General features: G+C 52.5%; 1 protein-coding gene across 3 annotated transcripts in view; it reads left to right on the forward strand.

Moving 5' to 3' along the window:
* SIL1 (SIL1 nucleotide exchange factor) overlaps positions 1-17545 on the forward strand; it is a 100812-nt gene that overhangs the window by 60735 nt on the left and 22532 nt on the right. For all 3 annotated transcript variants that reach the window (XM_082063401.1, XM_082063402.1, XM_082063403.1), the window contains exon 8: positions 3678-3799. In XM_082063401.1, coding sequence (XP_081919527.1) covers positions 3678-3799 — 122 coding nt within the window. The remainder of the gene's footprint in view (positions 1-3677; positions 3800-17545) is intronic.

Raw genomic sequence — 17545 nt, forward strand, 5'->3', positions numbered from 1 at the left:
TTTCTTGCCTGCTCTTTTTCTTCTTTCATATGCTTAATGGTATGAAATGGGGTTTTATCTGCCGGTTTTGGGTAAGTAGAGTGATGGCTGCTAAGAAGATAATTATTTTCTCGCTCCTTCTGTGGAAGCCTCTGTGCTTGCAGGTAGGTGCCCTTCCATTAGTTCACAGACCATGTCTTTGTACCAGGGAAGGTGACGGCCACCCAAAAACCTGCACTTTGCCTTGGTGTGAGTAAGAAGAGGCACAAAGAGCCTCCTTCACAGCTGGGCTGGTGACAGGGATGGCTGAAGACCCAAACACGGTATTTTTGGATAAAGTAGCAGAAGGAATGAGCTGCTGAGAGTTGGAGTCCGTGCACCAACTAATAGAAGTGTTATTTCCAGGGCTCTTTGTCTTGAATTTCTGTCACAGGCATGCAGAGGCTTCCTTGCTGTTTGTTCTCGATGCTTTTGTTTCACTGACTGCATCTGACTCAGAGAATAAGTGTGAACAATGGGCGCCCGAAGAGCTTCGTATTTATACTCAGGGCTAATTCTGTCTGGTTAAGGGTGCCAGAGCATCAGGCCAGCATGCTAAAAAGCAACCCCCAAACACCCTGGGATGCTTTGATTTCCAGCAGAACAGTCTGGGCTGTTAGAGCATAAAACCCTGCCTGCTCGCAGCATGAGACGGGGCAAGCGATTTCGGAACGGTGAGAGCAGCAGGGAAGCGGGGACCGGAGCATCAAAGGGAACCACGTCCAGCATCAAAGGGCTCCGAGGGGGCCGCGGCGGGGGCGGCGGGGGCACACAGGGCTCCTTTGTGCGTCCGTCACAAGGATGCTCTGTGCCCGCGCTGCCGGGGCAGATGGCTGGGCAGCACCTTCTCATCAGGCAGGAAGCTGATAAGAAATATGACTTGTCTGTGAGCCAGCGCGGCTTTTCCTCCTCTTTCTTCTTCCAGCCAGTCGAATGCATCCAGAGCATTATCTCTGCTTGGTACTGACTTTAGCAGCACTGCCTTAATGTAATTACTGAATAGCAGCCAAATACGCTTGTGCCGCATAACCCTGGAAGGGCTGAACTTGTCAGGAATGCTCTGCGGCGGCCGTGCCGTGGACAGCGGGGACCCTGGGCAGCGTGTACCCGTGTGCGGGACCGGTGAAGCTCCGCTGCTCCTTGTCCCCCAGCCTCCATCCCAACGGTGACGTGCTTTTGATAATCATCCAGCTCCCGGCCTCCCTGCTGCTCCTGTGGGTGCACAAAACGCCCTGTCGAGTGGAAAACGCCGAGCCCTGCAGGGTTTGCGAGCCAGGGCCGCGCTCCGCTCCGCGCACGGGGACGGGGAGCTCGTGCTGCCGAACGCACGGGGGAGCCGAGGGCGGCCCGGCCGGCGTCCCGCCGGGGGAGGCGCTCGCAGGAGGCAGCCCCAGGGTCTGTGTTTGCTTGGCTTTGGGTTGCCAGCCCCGCTGTGCTTCTCATCAGTCAGGATTCGACTTGGCATGTTTGGGAGCCCGTCTTGGAGGAAGAGCAGGAAGGTTTGGCTCACTAGGTTGTCTGCAACGCATAAAAACCAAATGCAAATGTGAAGAGGCCAGAGCATAACTCATTTATAAACAGAATTCACGGTGCTTGCACAGCAGTGTGCAGAGCCAAGACCCGTTCTCATGCATTGCAGGCTCTTTCTCTCAATTATTTACTCTCCTTATCTTCCTCTCTCCCCTCCTCTGACATGCTACACCATTTCTCACTGCTAATTTCCCTCTCTGTTGCGTACGGTTGACACGCTGCTTTTCCTTCCTCTCGTTTTCTATCATTTTCTCTCTCCCCTTCCCTCCTCATTTTCCTTCTCCTCCGATTCGAGGCTGCTCTCTAATAACCGCTGTCATATTTGCTCTTCTCCCATCCCTCTCCTCACCCACCTTCCCTGTGTTCTTTACTCAAGAGCTCTTCTCATCTTCGGCTTTCTTCTGTGCTGTTTGCAGCATCTTCTGCTCCCCAGAGAGGTTAATACCTTCCAGTTATTGAGTTTGGGGGTTTTGTTCATTTTAAAATAGTGAGAGAAGGCGCTCTCACAACAGAGTCCAGTTAAAAATAATACATACACCTTCAAAATAAGCTTTACAGCACCGTTTGTATCCTGTGGTTGAGGTGCTGGCCTGAAGGACTCGCTGCTGATGGGGATACAGCGACGGTTGGTTTTACCCCGACTGATGCAAACTGATGCCCCTTGAATTCAATGTCCAATTCCAGCATTAAAACAGCCTTGGAGTTTTTACAGAAGCTGAGCAATAAAAGCACCCACCGGCAGCTGAAATTGGGTTGCTGCATAGATTTCTTTGTAGACAAAGATGGGCCCGCAGAAGAATAAGGGATCTGGCGGGTCCAGTTTATAGGACAGTTATGAAATAGGATCTGAAGGGATACAAAATCTGCTGCAAACCCTGAATCAGCGCCAGCAACCTGCAGAGATGGGCTTTCTGTCCCCGGCTTTGCGGAGGGACAGCGAGCGGTGGGTGTTGTCCCACAGGAGCAGAGATGAGCCGCAGCTCCCCGGGCCGTGCTCTGCTAAAGCCGTACCCATAGGACATAAAGCCAAGTAGCTTCTTCATTCTCTTGGGTACCTAAAATATCCAACCTGTGGCTGATTTTGGTGAGGGCGCACGGCTGAGATAAATGTAACACTAAGCATGGAGTCCCTGTCGGCTAAAGGAGCGTTGAGGCCGGAGCGCGGTGCCCAACGTGCCCCGTGTGTCCTGTCCCGCCCCAGCGCTGCAGACAGGGCTGGCGACTCATTTTCATCTTCTGTTTCCATCTGCCGTTGTCTCCTGTCTTGCAGGGAGGAGAAACGTTGAAATTCTAAACACGAATTTTTTGCACACGCAATTCTGAATGTTCATCAGATTCTCTTTTAAACTGCAAAAAAAAAACCCCAGAATACATCGATTTGGCTTCGGACTGAATTTTATGCTTGAAGCACTTTGTGCTTTTGCTCTAAATTTTGTTTGTGAGCCACTCGTAGCCCTTTCCTGACCTGAGAACAGTTGCCCGCTGTGATTTGCGCCTGGTTACTCCAATCCTGTTGGCTTTAGAAACCCTTGCCCGGGCTGCAGCTCCTGCCGACTCCTCCGAGCAGGGACCGGTTGTGCTTTTCACGTCCGCATGAAGCTGTTGATCCTCACAAAAAACGCTCCGAACCACCCGTGTACGTCGCTGCGAGCAGAGGTGACGCTGCCCTGCCCCGCTGCTGCCGGCAGGCTCTGAAACATCCTGCTGCTACAATTACAGCATCAATTAATTAATCGCATTTGCAAAACAGACAGTTCCCTGGGTCCCCAGTGGCGGCTTCCTCAGGTAAGAGAGGAAAGAACTGGGGTTTTTTTACATCGCCAGATTTCCTGAATTTTTGAAATCACCTGAAATACATGTCAAGAATAGTTTTGATGGATGATCAAAGTATTATATTGGAGTTTCCAGCGATACGTGTGGTGATAGCCGCCTGTCAGCAGCTCCTGCAGCCACGACATCCACTGCTTGCACGCGCTGGTGTACAAAATGCCAGCCGTGGTTGTTCCCCGTTAATTTTTAATGACTTTTAAAACTCAGCGCTGGTCAGATGGGGAGGGAAGAGCTGCTGATCTTCACGAGGTGTCGAGTGGGTTCTGGGGTTTCGTACTGATATCCCTGCTCCCTCGCAGGTGGACAACGCCAAGGACTTTCTCTCCATGGGCGGACTCCGGCTGGTGATCGAGGGGCTGAACAGCAGCGAGGCGGCGCTGAAGGAACACGCTGCCTTCGTCCTGGGCGCCGCGCTCTCCAGGTGAGCTCCGGCCCCCCGCCCGCGAGGGGAAACCTCGGGGCACCCGGCGGGCTCTGTGCCTCTCCTCGTCTCTCTTAATTTATTGCTATTGAGAGGTTAAGGTTGGATCTGGGGAACAATTTCTTCCCCAAAGGGCTGTGGGGCATTGGAACAGGCTGCCCAGGGCAGTGCTGGAGTCACCATCCCTGGAGGGTTGGACAGACGGACATGAGGTTCTCAGGGACATGGGGCAGGGACAGGGGTGGGTTATGGTTGGACTTGATGATCCTGGGGTCTCTTCCTAATGAAATGATTCTGTGATAGCAACAGGGGCTGAAAGCTGCTCTCATCCTGTGACACCACGTTGTCCTCTCGGCTCCTCTCCTTGCAGGGGCTCGTCTGCTCGTCAGGCCGAGCCGGAGGTCGTTCAGCAGGGGAGCCGGGGGTGTTTCTGGGCTTCCCTGGGCTTTTCACAAAGGCCGAGGGGAATAATTCTGCCTCCCCATCTCCAGGGGAAGATCCGGAGGCTGGTGTGGCTCAGCACGCACTATCCCTGCTGCTCCTCACCCCTAGGCTGGAGCGAGATGCTGATTTTGGCAATCCAGCAGCTCCCGTGGTCTTTGGAGGGGTTTTTAGCCCCGCAGACAGGTGTCTCTGACACCGCAGCGGTGTCGATCAGCCGCGGGGTCAGGAGTGGGGGCTGGATCAAGGAGCAGCTGGTGTGCAGGATGTGTGTGGTTCAGCGGAACGTGGCTCGTGCCCCAGCAGCCCGGTCGGCCGTGCCAGGGCAGGACGGGCGCTGGTACACGTGGTACAGCGTGCGCTCCGTGGATTTTACTGGTGCCCTTTTGGGTTTACGGGTTTTTAGAATCAAAGAATGGTTTTGGATGGAAAAGACCTTTAAGATCATCACGTCCAACCATTAACATAACACTGCCAAGTCCACCTCTAAACCATGTCCCTAAGAACCTTATCTACGTGTCTTTTTTTGGGCTTCAGGGTGTGTGTGTTGCACATTCGCATGTGCAGAGCCTTTAGAAATGCATTGGAGGGACCCAGACTTCAAGGTCAGAAGTGTGGAGTGAAGACTGAAAGTCAGGTTCATTATATCTGCATATTTCTGTGCCTAAAAATGCGGTCACCTTCTCCACCGTTATAAATTATTTATCGCTGAGTCTAATATATAGTCTGCAAATGTGCGTTTCTTTTGCAATCTTGTATGCGATGCCAGCGTGCGTGAGGTGAAGTGGGCAGCAGCGGGTACCCAGATTTACACCAGTGAAGGATCCATTTTATAGTACGAAACAGCGCTTGACCTACTGATCCCGATAAGATACAGACTTTCACATCAAAACCACAGACCTGCTCTTCGTATTCTGGAATATTTTCATGTTTGAGGCAATATTGTGGTTGTTTCCTTAGGCTCTTGATTAGCGTGTAGACTATTAATTACATATTTCCTTAAGACAAAATCATGCAGAGGCTCTGGGAACATTTGCAGGTAACTGGCGCAATGACAGGGGCGATTAAATCACTTCTTTCCTGATTTAGCTAATGTGACATGATCCAGACTCAAGAAATTCATTGGCTCATGATACGAGTGTGCGGCAGTGGCCATGAGACTAATGCTTTTGTATAGTATTATTCGCTTAATTGCAGATGCCTTTCTTTGGACAGAAACAATCTCTTTTCTAATGTGACAATATTAAAATACTTCTTCGGGAACTTTTAGACCTTTCTTCTTGAAAGGACATTCTGACAGATGGTGGTTTTGAGTGGTTCGGATGATGTATTGGCTGAGAGCTCAGTTCCAAAATGTGAGGAGCATTATGCCTGGTTTTTGGGTTTGCTTTTTTCCCCCTTGCTGTGCTTAAGCTTTCTCGATAGACACCTACATGCCAACTCGCCTGCTTTGCACTATCAGCTTAATTTATTTGTTCATACATTTTTCTCAGCTTACTCTGTGCTCCGTTTAAATGCCAGGGGCATTTCAAGTGCTTCGTGCTGCAGCATTTTCTGATGTCTTGTGTTTTTCGGAGGGGTTGGTGTTTATTTCTCCACTCTTGGTTGTTCCTGGGTGCCTTGTTTAGGCGGTGGGACTGTGCAGCGCATACCAGAGCTGCTGCAGCTCGCGGGGCTGCACGGGGTGATCTGCCCCGTACATGTGTTGGTGTTGGATGCTGAGCCCTCCAGGCTGGGGGGGGATGCTCTGCTGCTCCCAAACGGGCCGTGCCCACCTCCCAGCGCTTCCAGACCTTCCCCGAGGAACATCAGGGCACGGTCAGTGGGTCAGAGAGGTTCTCCTGCCCCTCTGCTCTGCCCTGGTGGGGCCACAACTGGACACAATATTCCAGTTCCAGCAGGACAGGGAACTGCTGGAGAGAGTCCAGCGCAGCCACCAAGATGCTGCAGGGAGTGGAGCATCTCCCGTGTGAGGAAAGGCTGAGGGAGCTGGGGCTCTGGAGCTGGACAAGAGGAGACTGAGGGGGGACTCATTCCTGGGGATCAATATGGAAAGGGGCAGTGTCAGGAGGATGGAGCCAGGCTCTTCTGGTGACAACCAGTGATAGCACAAGGGGCAGTGGGTGCAAACTGGAACACAGGAGGTTCCACTGAAAGATGAGAAGAAACTTGTTGGGGGTGAGGGTGGCAGAGCCTGGCCCAGGCTGCCCAGGGGGGTTGTGGAGTCTCCTTCTGTGCAGACATTCCAACCCGCCTGGACACCTTCCTGTGTAACCTCATCTGGGTGTTCCTGCTCCGTGGGAGGATTGCACTGGATGAGCTTTCCAGGGCCCTTCCAACCCCTGACATTCTGTGACTCTGTGATCTCAGCCCAGCACAGAAGGTCCTTAGCTCCTGGCGTAGCTGAATCTGGAAAAGGCAGCTTGGCAATGTGTTTTATGCAGGAGAAAAACACTGGATGCTCAGCAGTCTCAGACATGCTTGGGTCACATTCAGAACTTGTCAACTCTTAAAAATATCCAGGTCTGCTCCAGATTTGCATTGTCTTTAACTCTGATCAGGTAGGGAAGCGGGTGAGGGATGGCGCAAACCAGCTGCATCCCCCAGTCTGGCTGGGACCTGCTGGGAGAGCTGAGCTGGGCTGAGAACCCCTTTGGGAGAATGGGGTTTTTGGTTGGATCAGCTCCATCAGCCGAGACACGGGATCAGCAAAGGTGGCAGGAGAAAGAGGAGGAGGTACAGCAGGAGAAGTTCTGGATTTCTCCTTCCTGATAATGTTCCTATTTATTTGGCTTAAAGTGGACTTGGAAAGCCGGTGCTGGGTGCCTCCCTCTGCCGCCGACAGGGGTGACCTGGTACACAGAACATCAACATTTCATCTCTGTTTTTCTCTTATACGTCCTTCATTTCAGCCACTTGGGTTTTAATCGCTGAGTCTGTGACCAAATCAAACACTGTTCCATCTGGTAGAGTTTTCCGAGCGGTGCCCTTATGGCAACTCTGCAACCCCATCACAGTCTTGCTGTTTTTAAACCCTTCACAAAATGTTTTCCATTCAGCAGTTTGCAAAAGTAAACTTCATTTGAACAATCCTCAAGTGCTCTGATTGCAAATAAAAGTTAAATGCAGTAACAAAAATAATTGCTAGGCATGTGGGATTGTACATTTAGGTATCCATAATTCACTAACAGTATATGCCAATACACAACATTATCTGGATTTTCAGTGATTGCATTAGCATAAAAGCATGTTAGCATTTATCCAGTGGTACTAACATTTAAATATATATAAGTATGAAATATTAAGATACAGCATTTTGGAGGCAAGTAAAACTACTGTCTGTAAAATGTTCTTGCATATTCTTGAAGGTACACTCCAGTATCTTCGGATGACAATCAGCATTCGCACCATTGGGTCCAAACATTGCAAAAATGTCAATGTTTTATGCAAAGAGGAGCTATATTAAGCTAAAAAAGATTGCTGATGAGAGAAGTGTCTTCTGATGTCCTCTAAGCTATTTACAGGCTGCATCCTCCTTTGTTCGCAGCACAGCCAGGCCTCTGCGCAGTTTGTATCTCCGTGTTTCACAAGACTGGAAATGTTAGCCAGAAAGGATTATGCTTGTGATTAAAACCTCCATTTTTAAAAACTTTACCTCCAGGAAACGTTTTTCCACACCGATAATTTGACCATTTAAATATTTTGTAATAAAAGGATTTCTGTAATCCGTTGAGAGGGGGAATAATAATTTATGTTGAATGCGTTCTTGAAGCTTTCTCCCAAATGCTCCCCGTATGCTTGGGGGTGATTTAGAGGTGAGGCCGGAGGGCTGAGCCGTGGGACCTGCGAGGAAAGGAGAAGCGGTTTGTGTTTGGGGAGGGGGCAGCAAACACCCAAGGTGAGATTGGCGCGGGAGCCAGGAGAGTCGCTCGTGCACGGGGAGATTTGTGGAGTTTGTCAGTCCTTTAAAAGCCCTCGTGCCGGTCACAGCGGGCAGCGGGGACAGGATCTGTTGAGGGGCAGCAGGCACAGACTAAAGCACAGGAGGGTCCATGTGAACATGAGGAGAAACATCTTTGCTGGGAGGTGCCAGAGCCTGGCCCAGGCTGCCCAGAGCGGGTGTGGAGTCTCCTTCTCTGAGACATTCAAACCGCCTGGACCCACCTGTGTGATCTGCTCTGTGACCCTGCGTGAGCAGGTGGGGCTGGGGATCTGCAGGGGTCCCTGCAGCACAACCGGGCTGGGGTTCTGTGACACCAGGTCCTGGTTGGCCGTGTTCCAGCGCAGCCCCTTCCAGCGCTGCTGGGACCTCGCTGCTCCCTGCGCTGCTGCCACGAGCGATAAACAGTATGAGACTTGTCAAAGACTTGGGAGTAAACTCATCCCGGATAGTAACTCCAGCATCATCTCGTAGCAGCACTCAAGAGTTTCCTAGAGATGGCTCACGTCAGGGTATTGCCTGTTTTAGCCATTTCCGATGCGATTAAGCCCTTAAACGATGGCAGTGTGCTTCAGCAGCATCCCGTCCCCGTTCTGCGGTCTCCCCGCCCCAGCTTTGCCCATCAGTGTTGGTGGCGTCCGTCCTGCCGGGGTTCACAGCCTCCATGCTCTGTTGAGAAGCACCAGCTTCTTCAGCACGGCTTTGTCCAGAGGAAAAAGCTTCCACCAGATTTAACACTTTTGAATTCCGTCCAGCTTCGCACTGAAACTGGTTGATACTCACCGCTGTTAAATAACATTAAGGCCCAAGCGATAAACCCTGGAAAAGTAAAATTAAAGACCTTGCTTCAGTGCTGTCTTGTAGGGACATAAGAATTTCTGGGCAGAGAAATAAATCTAGTTAGCTTAACAAGCACTGTCTGTACCCATTTATTTCAAATCCGTCTTCATGTTCGTCCCTTCCTCCTCCAGCTTCTCCGTTTCCATCCTGCGGTCTTGGTTCGTCTCTCTATCTGTTGTCACTGTTTGTCTCCATGGCCCTGTTTCCACCCCCCAGACGCAGTAATTCCAGCTCCACGTCCTGCCCACTTGTAATTTCTTGCACTGTAGATTGTCTCTTCTATTTTTATTTGAACTCCTGACTTGCGTGGAGTTATCAGCCTCACTGCACTTAATTTCAAATTAATTTGATTGGGTCACCTCAATTCTTTTTCTGTAATGATAATGAACTCAACCTATTTAGCCTTTCCCCATTATGAATAACCTTAACAAAAACTGCAGTGCGGTATAAAACTGTGTTTCATCATTACGGTTAATTACACAGAAGAATAAATCCCTAAACATTTTTCAGCGTCTGAAATCTAACAAGAAAGTGTAATTAACAATTAAATAGTAAACTGCCATCCTTGTGCTCTCAGGAAGACAGGGAGAGCAGACCCCGTGAGGAAAATCTAGAATCCAAGGTTTGCTCCCGGTTTTGCTTTTAGAACAGCTTTGGTGATTTGAATGCTGGGAGACGGGGTGTCTGGGAGCTGTTGGGTGCAGCAGCGCCTGTGCTGGGTTTGTCGCAGGTCCCTGCGACTGCTGGAGAGGTGACAAGGGAGCGGACACCCTGGCCTAACCCTGTGGGACGGGTTTTAGCCCCAGGATGTTGTCAATTCTCTAAAATGTGGGAATTGTGGAGTGAGTTACCCCATCCAGGCTGAGAGAGTCGGGTTGTTCAGATGGAGAGTAGAGGCTCTGGGGAGAACTTATTGTGGCCTTTCTGAACTTAAAAATGGCCTGTAAGAAAGATGGGGACAGACTTTAGCAGGGCCTGTTGCGATAGGACGAGGGGTGATGGTTTTAAACTAAAGGAGGGAGATTCAGGCTGGACATGAGGAAGGAATTGTTGGCCCTGAGGGTGGTGAGAGCCTGTCCCAGGTTGGGCAGAGAGGTGGTGGCTGAACCATCCCTGGAGACATCCCAGGCCAGGCTGGACGGGGCTCTGAGCAACCTGAGCTGGTGAAGATGTCCCTGCTCATGGCAGGGGGGGCACTGGGGGAGCTTTGAACATCCCTTCAACCCAAACTGTTCTGTGATTCCATGGTCCAGGGGAGCTGGTGGTGCAAGGGAGGAGGACTGAGAGGTTCAGCAGTGCGGATGTGGATCCCTGAAATTGCAGTGTCTGGCCTCACATCACACAGCGTCCAGCACACCTGCCCGCTTCCCCCAGCACGGCTGCGTCTGCTCGGTGGGGCCGGGCTCAGCCCTGACGGTGCAGGCGCTCCCTGCCCCGCCAGCCGAGCGCTCCCGCAGCCCGGAGGGTTTTGCTGCCCGCTCCCCGCTGTTGCAGCGCCGCTGTGGGGATGTCTGCCCTGGAAACAGCCCCTCAGGAGAGCCGGCGCGGCCGGGGCCACCACCGGAGCACCAGGGAGCCGCTCCGCCAGCACCCTCATGTTACTGACCCAACCTGCAAGAAAAACTCATCGCAGCCAGGTCGGGCATTACATAAAACACATTGTTTCTGCCTCTTCTCATTTGGTAAATGCTCTCTGCTGTAGCCTTGGAGTTATTGTGCTGGTTTCTATTTACAATATGCATTCAGACTGGTTACCTAATCACTTTCTGCAAAGAAAAAAACAGCCCGAAGTTGCTGTTTCTCAGTGTAGATCTGGTTTCGTCACTGGGCGCAACATGTATTCCTCTCTCTTCAGCTGCTATTTATTCATCATCCATGTTCTCTGTTTATCCTTTTTACTCCAAACTGTGCGCTCGGCTAATGGCTTCACCAGCCTTCAAAGGTTTTTCCACCGAACCATCCAAAATGATTTTCCTGACCCGCTGTGACTTTGCCGAGTCGCGTGTTCTCCGCATTCCCTCCGAGTAATAGGTGCAAAATGCTCCACAAAAAGGAGGCATCTGCGTCTACTCTTTAATCAGGGCGTGCAGGAGGCTGTAGCAGCCCGTCGTTAATGTGTTTCAGAAAGGAGGTGGAAAAAAGCGCATTGAATAGAACAAAGCGAAGAAGAACGGGAGGAAGAGGAACAATGAGAGCAGGAAATGCAGGATCCAGGCTCAATTACGTACCTGCTCCCCGCGGGGCTTGGGGTGGACAGAACTGACCCCGCCATTACAGATTTGCAGCTATTGTCTGAGCCCGCATGGGAGGATCGGGATCCCATCGGTCCTGCTGCGCGCACCCTCCTACCCCTTCCCTGATGGCTGCTTTTGTGGGGTTTAATCGCTGGCGGGCTGTACGCAGGGAGCACGCGGAGGCAGAGCCGCCGGGTCTGTGGTGAGACAGTAGCGGCAGAGTTGGGGTTTGGAGGGGAGGTGGGGGCTGCGGGACACAGAGCTTGCCCAGGAGCCGGCAGCCGCGGGCCGTCCCAGCGTCCAGACTGGCCTTACTGTGGTGACTGAGGGCTGAGCAAGTCCCACCAAGTGACCGTGTTTCCAGGCTGGCATCTTCCAGCCTACCTGTTCTCCCGATACGGGGTTTTCATAAGTTTTTCCTCATCTGTCTATTCGTGTGCTTGAAGATTCATTGAAGCAGTTGCTTATTCATCCGTGCAGACAGTTGCTCAGGTCTTGCACCAGATCGCTGCCATCCTCGGCCCCGTGAAGGCTCTCCAAGCGTTTGAACACGGTGATGTTCTGCAGAGAGAGAAAACAACAGCTTCTTGGAAATTATCTCTTTCCGAAGAAGCTCATCATCAGTGTTGACTAGCTGCTCTCCCCTCAGGTCCTGACATTGTGTCATCTTGCGAGCTGGGTTTTGATCTCTCTTTATTTTAGATGATGCTGTTTCTGTGGGTCAGAGGCCCTGGGAGCTGCTGGTGTGTGTAAGGGGCTGGCTCCGGGCTGGCTCTGAGGAGCGCTCAGCCCTCTGAGCCCTGTGGCCACAAGACGTGTCGGGGCGCTGGGCCGGCGGGCAGAGCTCCCGTGGGCTGGCTTGGAGTCACCGCGTGGGCTGGAGAGACGCTGTCCCCGCGGCTTCCCGCGCAGTCTGCGCCGCTTGACGCCCCTGCGTGGGAGCTGAATAGACGTGAAAACTGATTTGCCGCTCAGATAGGTACACGTCGCTTGTCCTCTCTGCTGCATTTAATGAGTTTCCAAGGTACTGCAGCCAGTTCCAGAAGGACCCATCAAAGGGCTGCGCCTTCGCTTCCATCAGAAGTGTCTGGGTGTCCCTCCAGCACACTTCAGCTCTCACAGATTCTCTCTGGTTTTGTCTCTTACAAATTTAATGTGGAGGCCGTCGTATAATTTCTTGCAACCATCCTTTCCAGACTGTCTCTCCCTTTTTTTTCCTAAATGCCCTGGCAACAGGGGATGGGCAAGAGAAAGGACTTTTCCAGCAGTCGGGTGGTGTTAGCTGGGGCCCAGGTGATATGTGGGTCATGGTAAATGTCCTGTCACGCTGCTGCTCTCATGTTCGTGACTCTCTCCTGGTGCCCAGCCGTCCCTGTTCGCCTCTGTTAATCACCCTGGGGCTGGTCTGTGCTTCGAGCATCCCTGTCACCCCGCGGGACCCGCCGCTGTGCGCGGGGCGGGGAGGGGACGCGCTGGTGCTGCCAGACCGGGCTGGGGGACGGGGACACAGCCCCGCGGTGGCCGTGTCGAGGGGTGGTCGTTAACCCTCAGCTCCATCTGCCGAGATCAATAATTAGGGCTGTTGCTTCGCATAAACCACCGGATCAGCACAGAAATGGCCGTATTTAAGCAGGGTTGGCTGGTCGGAGAGCCCAGTGGCTGCGTTTTGCAGAGGTGGGAACATAAAACCCAAGGTGGTAACATTACAGCAATGTGCAAATGGGCTTTCCCTAAGCCTTAAGCGGCTCAAACCCACCCTACATGATGGACCACGAGGGTTCTTGGGTTTTTTATCTGTTTCTGTCAGTGCAACAGAGAGGCACGAGGAGGGTGTGTGGATTCCGGGCCATGCCTGATGCTGCTGGGATCCCATCAGCGTCTCTGAGCTCCCCCTGTGCGTTCCTCACCTCCCTTTGCAAGCAGATTGTGTTACATTTCCGTACATACTCTGTCATAAAAGCCCATAAATATGATTTTAGTGTGTTTGCATGTCTTGCAATGAGCAGGAATTCACCTGAGTTGTTTTCCAAATTAATACCCCGCTACTTTTACTTAACCAGATCTTTTTCCAAGCTGAGAATGGTAACGACTCCGAAATTTTCTTTTTACGAAATGCATTTTCTTCTCAGGCACTTCATATTGAAATCTGTCTTAATTTCAGTTCAGCTAGCGTGTGAAAACACACGGTGAGGCATTATTAGTCCCCGAAGGAATAAAGACAGATGGAGCCCAAAATGGCATTGGCTTTATGATTAATTGAAACCTTCAAGAGTGGAATGGAGTCAGGGCTCGGTCCAGCCGGCGCCTGGACATCAACCCAGCCGGCGTGAAGCTCTGCGAGCGCGGGCTGAGGAGCTGGTGGGACAAACGCAGGGGAGGGTGCAATGTTTTGAGGAGTGGGAACGTGGGGCTGTGGGAGTGGCGTAGGGGAGCAGCGAGTTCAGGCTCCGCTCGGGGTCCTGCTCTGTGTCTGACCTGAGCAATTCCCTGGGGGGCTGTGGTTACACATCCCCGCCTGGGAGACCTGCAGCACGGAGCTGCCCCTCGAAAGGGAATGGTGGAGAGATCCCCGGTGGTGTTATTTTGTTGTGGTCCTTCCGTACTTAAAAGGGGCAGAGAAGAAAGTTGGGGACAAACCTTTGAGCAGGGTCTGTTTCCATAGGACATGGGGTGATGGTTTTAAACTAATGGAGGGAGATTCAGGCTGGACATGAGGAAGGAATTGTTGGCCCTGAGGGTGGTGAGAGCCTGGCCCAGGTTGGCCAGAGAGGTGGTGGATGAACCATCCCTGGAGACATCCCAGGCCAGGCTGGACGGGGCTCTGAGCAACCTGAGCTGGTGAAGATGTCCCTGCTCATGGCAGGGGGGGCACTGGGGGAGCTGGGAAGGGCCCTTCCAACCCAAACCATCTGTGATGTTTCTGGAGTCTGTAGCCACGACCTTTACAGCATTTCTAACATACCTGCTGGAAAGGATCAAAGAAAGGTGTTGCAGAAAGGACATCTCCCCATCGTGTTTCGGGAGCAAGTCCTCCCTGTGCAAGCTGGTCATACAGCTCAGCCCATGGCCGTGCTCGTGTGGTTGGTAAGATCTGAGCTGCTACAGGGTTGGGCAGGAGCATCAAGTGAAGTTGCTTTGCGAAGGCAGAACCAGGTGAAGTGTGGATTTCTGTCAGCACATCTATTTGGAGAGGGCCCAAGGGGATGGTTCAGCATGACAGCGGCACCCAGGAACGGCCCCATTCCCACCCCGTGACGAATCTTCCCTCTGTGCGTGGCTGCCGTGGGGCACGCTTGCCAAGGAGAGGGTTGTGGGTGCCTCCACTTCACCTCAGCCAACTGAATGAGGCAGAAGGGTCTGAAATCACTTAAAGGAGGATTTGGTGTTGGTTGTGGAGATCACGGTTTAGGGAATGCAGGAGCACATTGGACCCATCTTCCTGGGGCAAAGTGGGTGAGGAGCAGCATCCATGGGTGCACATCAGCTGGGAAGAAGGTACAGATGGACACATCTCCAGGACAGACTTTTCACAGACTTCCTGCAGTGCAATAGCAGCATTTCTGAGTTAGAACGTGACTCGGACTTTGCTAATTCTCCTAACGAGTGGGAGGCTGCTGGAAATGAGCTGATACTGCAGATCGATGGGGAAATGAACGAGCATGTGAAGCGTCACGCCCAGCACCTCACAAAATGCCCATTGTTCACCTATTCTGACAAGCGGGGTTTGGTTTTTATTCTGTTACCTCCCTGAATGGCAGCAAATTTGCTGAGGTGTATTTTGTAAGGGGAGGAAGGCTCCATAATGTGAGGGAGCTCTTTCTGCAGGACCCGGACAGGAATCTTAAAGAAATACTGTAGGGCTGCTATGGATTTTCTGTTCTTTCCCTGGGGACTCTGGGGATTGCAGATCAGCGGATTGTGGATTAGTCAATCAGGAATTAGAAATGCATTTTTCATTCTTATGTTACACACTAATGAACTGACAAATTTAATTTCTTTAAATCCAGCCACTTCAGCTAGAGTAAGTGAAGCCTTCTTCTGTCTCCTTTGGAAACTCGGGAAGGGCTGACTCACCATGTCTCTGGGCGTCACATCGTCCAAATTCAGTTCTTAGTCTGTTCCGTGTTGTCGCGCGGGTACGAGGAGGTGAGCTCAGCCCTGCGGAGCCCTTGTGCTGGGCTGGTTGCTCCAGTTTTGGTGCCCGAGTCCCCTGGCAGGACTCAGGTGTCCCCACTGGTTGGTACTGGGCAGATGCCCTTTGGAAAGCGGGTGCTGCGCATCCCCATGGCGCAGTGTGGTGTGTGTGGAGATGTGCCATCCAGAGACCTGGACAGTCTGGGGAGCTGGGCGGGGAAATATTTAATGAAATAGAACAAGGGCAAGTGTAGGGTCTTGAATCTGGGCAGGAACAACCCCAGGTTCCAGTGTAAGTTGGGGAATGACCTATTAGAGAGCAGCGTAGGGGAAAGGGACCTGGGGGTCCTGGGGACAGCAGGGTGACCATGAGCCAGCACTGGGCCCTTGTGGCCAGGAAGCCAATGGGACCTGGGGTGGGTTAGAAGGGGGTGGTCAGTAGGTCAGAGAGGTTCTCCTGCCCCTCTGCTCTGCCCTGGGGAGACCACACCTGGAATATTGTGTCCAGTTGTGGCCCCTCAGTTCCAGCAGGACAGGGAACTGCTGCAGAGAGTCCAGCGCAGCCACCAAGATGCTGCAGGGAGTGGAGCATCTCCCGTGTGAGGAAAGGCTGAGGGAGCTGGGGCTCTGGAGCTGGACAAGAGGACACTGAGGGGGGACTCATTCATGGGGATCAGTACGGAAAGGGGGAGTGTCAGGAGGATGGAGCCAGGCTCTTCTGGTGACAACCAGTGACAGGACAAGGGGCAATGGGTGCAAACTGGAACACAGGAGGTTCCACTTAAATTTGAGGAGAAACTTGTTCCTGGTGAGGGTGGCAGAGCCTGGCCCAGGCTGCCCAGGGGGGTTGTGGAGTCTCCTTCTGTGCAGACATTCCAACCCGCCTGGACACCTTCCTGTGTAACCTCATCTGGGTGTTCCTGCTCCATGGGGGGATTGCACTGGATGAGCTTGCCAGGGCCCTTCCAACCCCTGACACTCTGTGGTTCTGTGATTCTGTGCTTGGCTGACATCTCGTATGTTTTTCCTGCCCTTGGGCTCGTTCCTGTGGATGAAGCTGAGGTCTTTCTCCCGCTTTTGGATCCCTCCATGGGGAGGGTCCTGGTGCCTTGGGCAGCACCCCTGGCTGTCATGGGCTGGGACTTGGGGAACGCTGGTGCCGGTGGATGCGCTGGGCTCCCTGTGCCTCTCCTCTGGCTGTGCTGCTCTTCAGGTCCTGCGGTATGCGCCTCCCTACTCAAAACCTGTGCCAGGGTGAACACAGAGCAGAAAAAGGCATTTATGTCGATAAAAGCCTAACGGCCTGCGCTGTGGGACCCGATCTGCAGGGGGACACCAGCTCCATCATTACCCAGTCACTCTGCAGAGCTTTAAATGAGAGCTGAACAAAACGGCCTTGGCTTTCTGGAGCAGGCTTTGTTCATCCACTTTGTGATGCCAAAAGTGGGTCTGAAAGGCGTGGGCCGGTACCCGCGGGACCGCCCGCCGCGCAGGACGGGAGCGCTGGGACACCGGCTGCGCCCCTCGACTGCTGAATGGATTCTGGGCTGTGCCCATCATATCTTGATTAACAACTAACACGTTGGAACTGGAAAATCCCCGCTTGATTCTCCCCCGGGCCCGACAGCTGAGGATATGTGTTTCCTGGTCGGTTGCTGTGCCTTGTTATAGCCTATTGACCACTGATCGAAAAGCAGAGGCTTTGTGTGAGGAGAGACCTTTAATTTCCTAGCAGAGCCGAGCGCGTTGCCCTTCAGGAACCGTTCCTTCTCCTCTGCTTATCTCTGACTCCCACTTTAAACCTCCACCTGGCAGAGGCCAGAAATAAGACAGGATCAAAGCAAAAATAAATGAGATTGCTAGCTTCTGTGGGCAGTCTGAACCCGTTATTCCTATTTACTAACTAGTTATTCCTAAATAACTCTTGCAAGAGACAATTCAGCAGTTGCAGCATCTTCTTGATGAGAAGCACTCAGATGGAATAACCATGGCAACAGTTGCTGAGGGCCGGCGCGATGGGGGACGGAGATGTGCTCTCTAAAGGACAACGGGCACAACTTCACTAACAAATGACACCGTAAAGCACCACGGGGGTGACGGAGGGTGAGCTCTGCTCTTGTCCTGGTGGGACACCCGTGCTGTGCTGGGGATGCCCCA

The sequence above is a fragment of the Streptopelia decaocto genome (assembly GCF_964273445.1).
Source record: "Streptopelia decaocto genome assembly, chromosome: 12".
In the NCBI taxonomy this organism is placed as follows: domain Eukaryota; kingdom Metazoa; phylum Chordata; class Aves; order Columbiformes; family Columbidae; genus Streptopelia; species Streptopelia decaocto.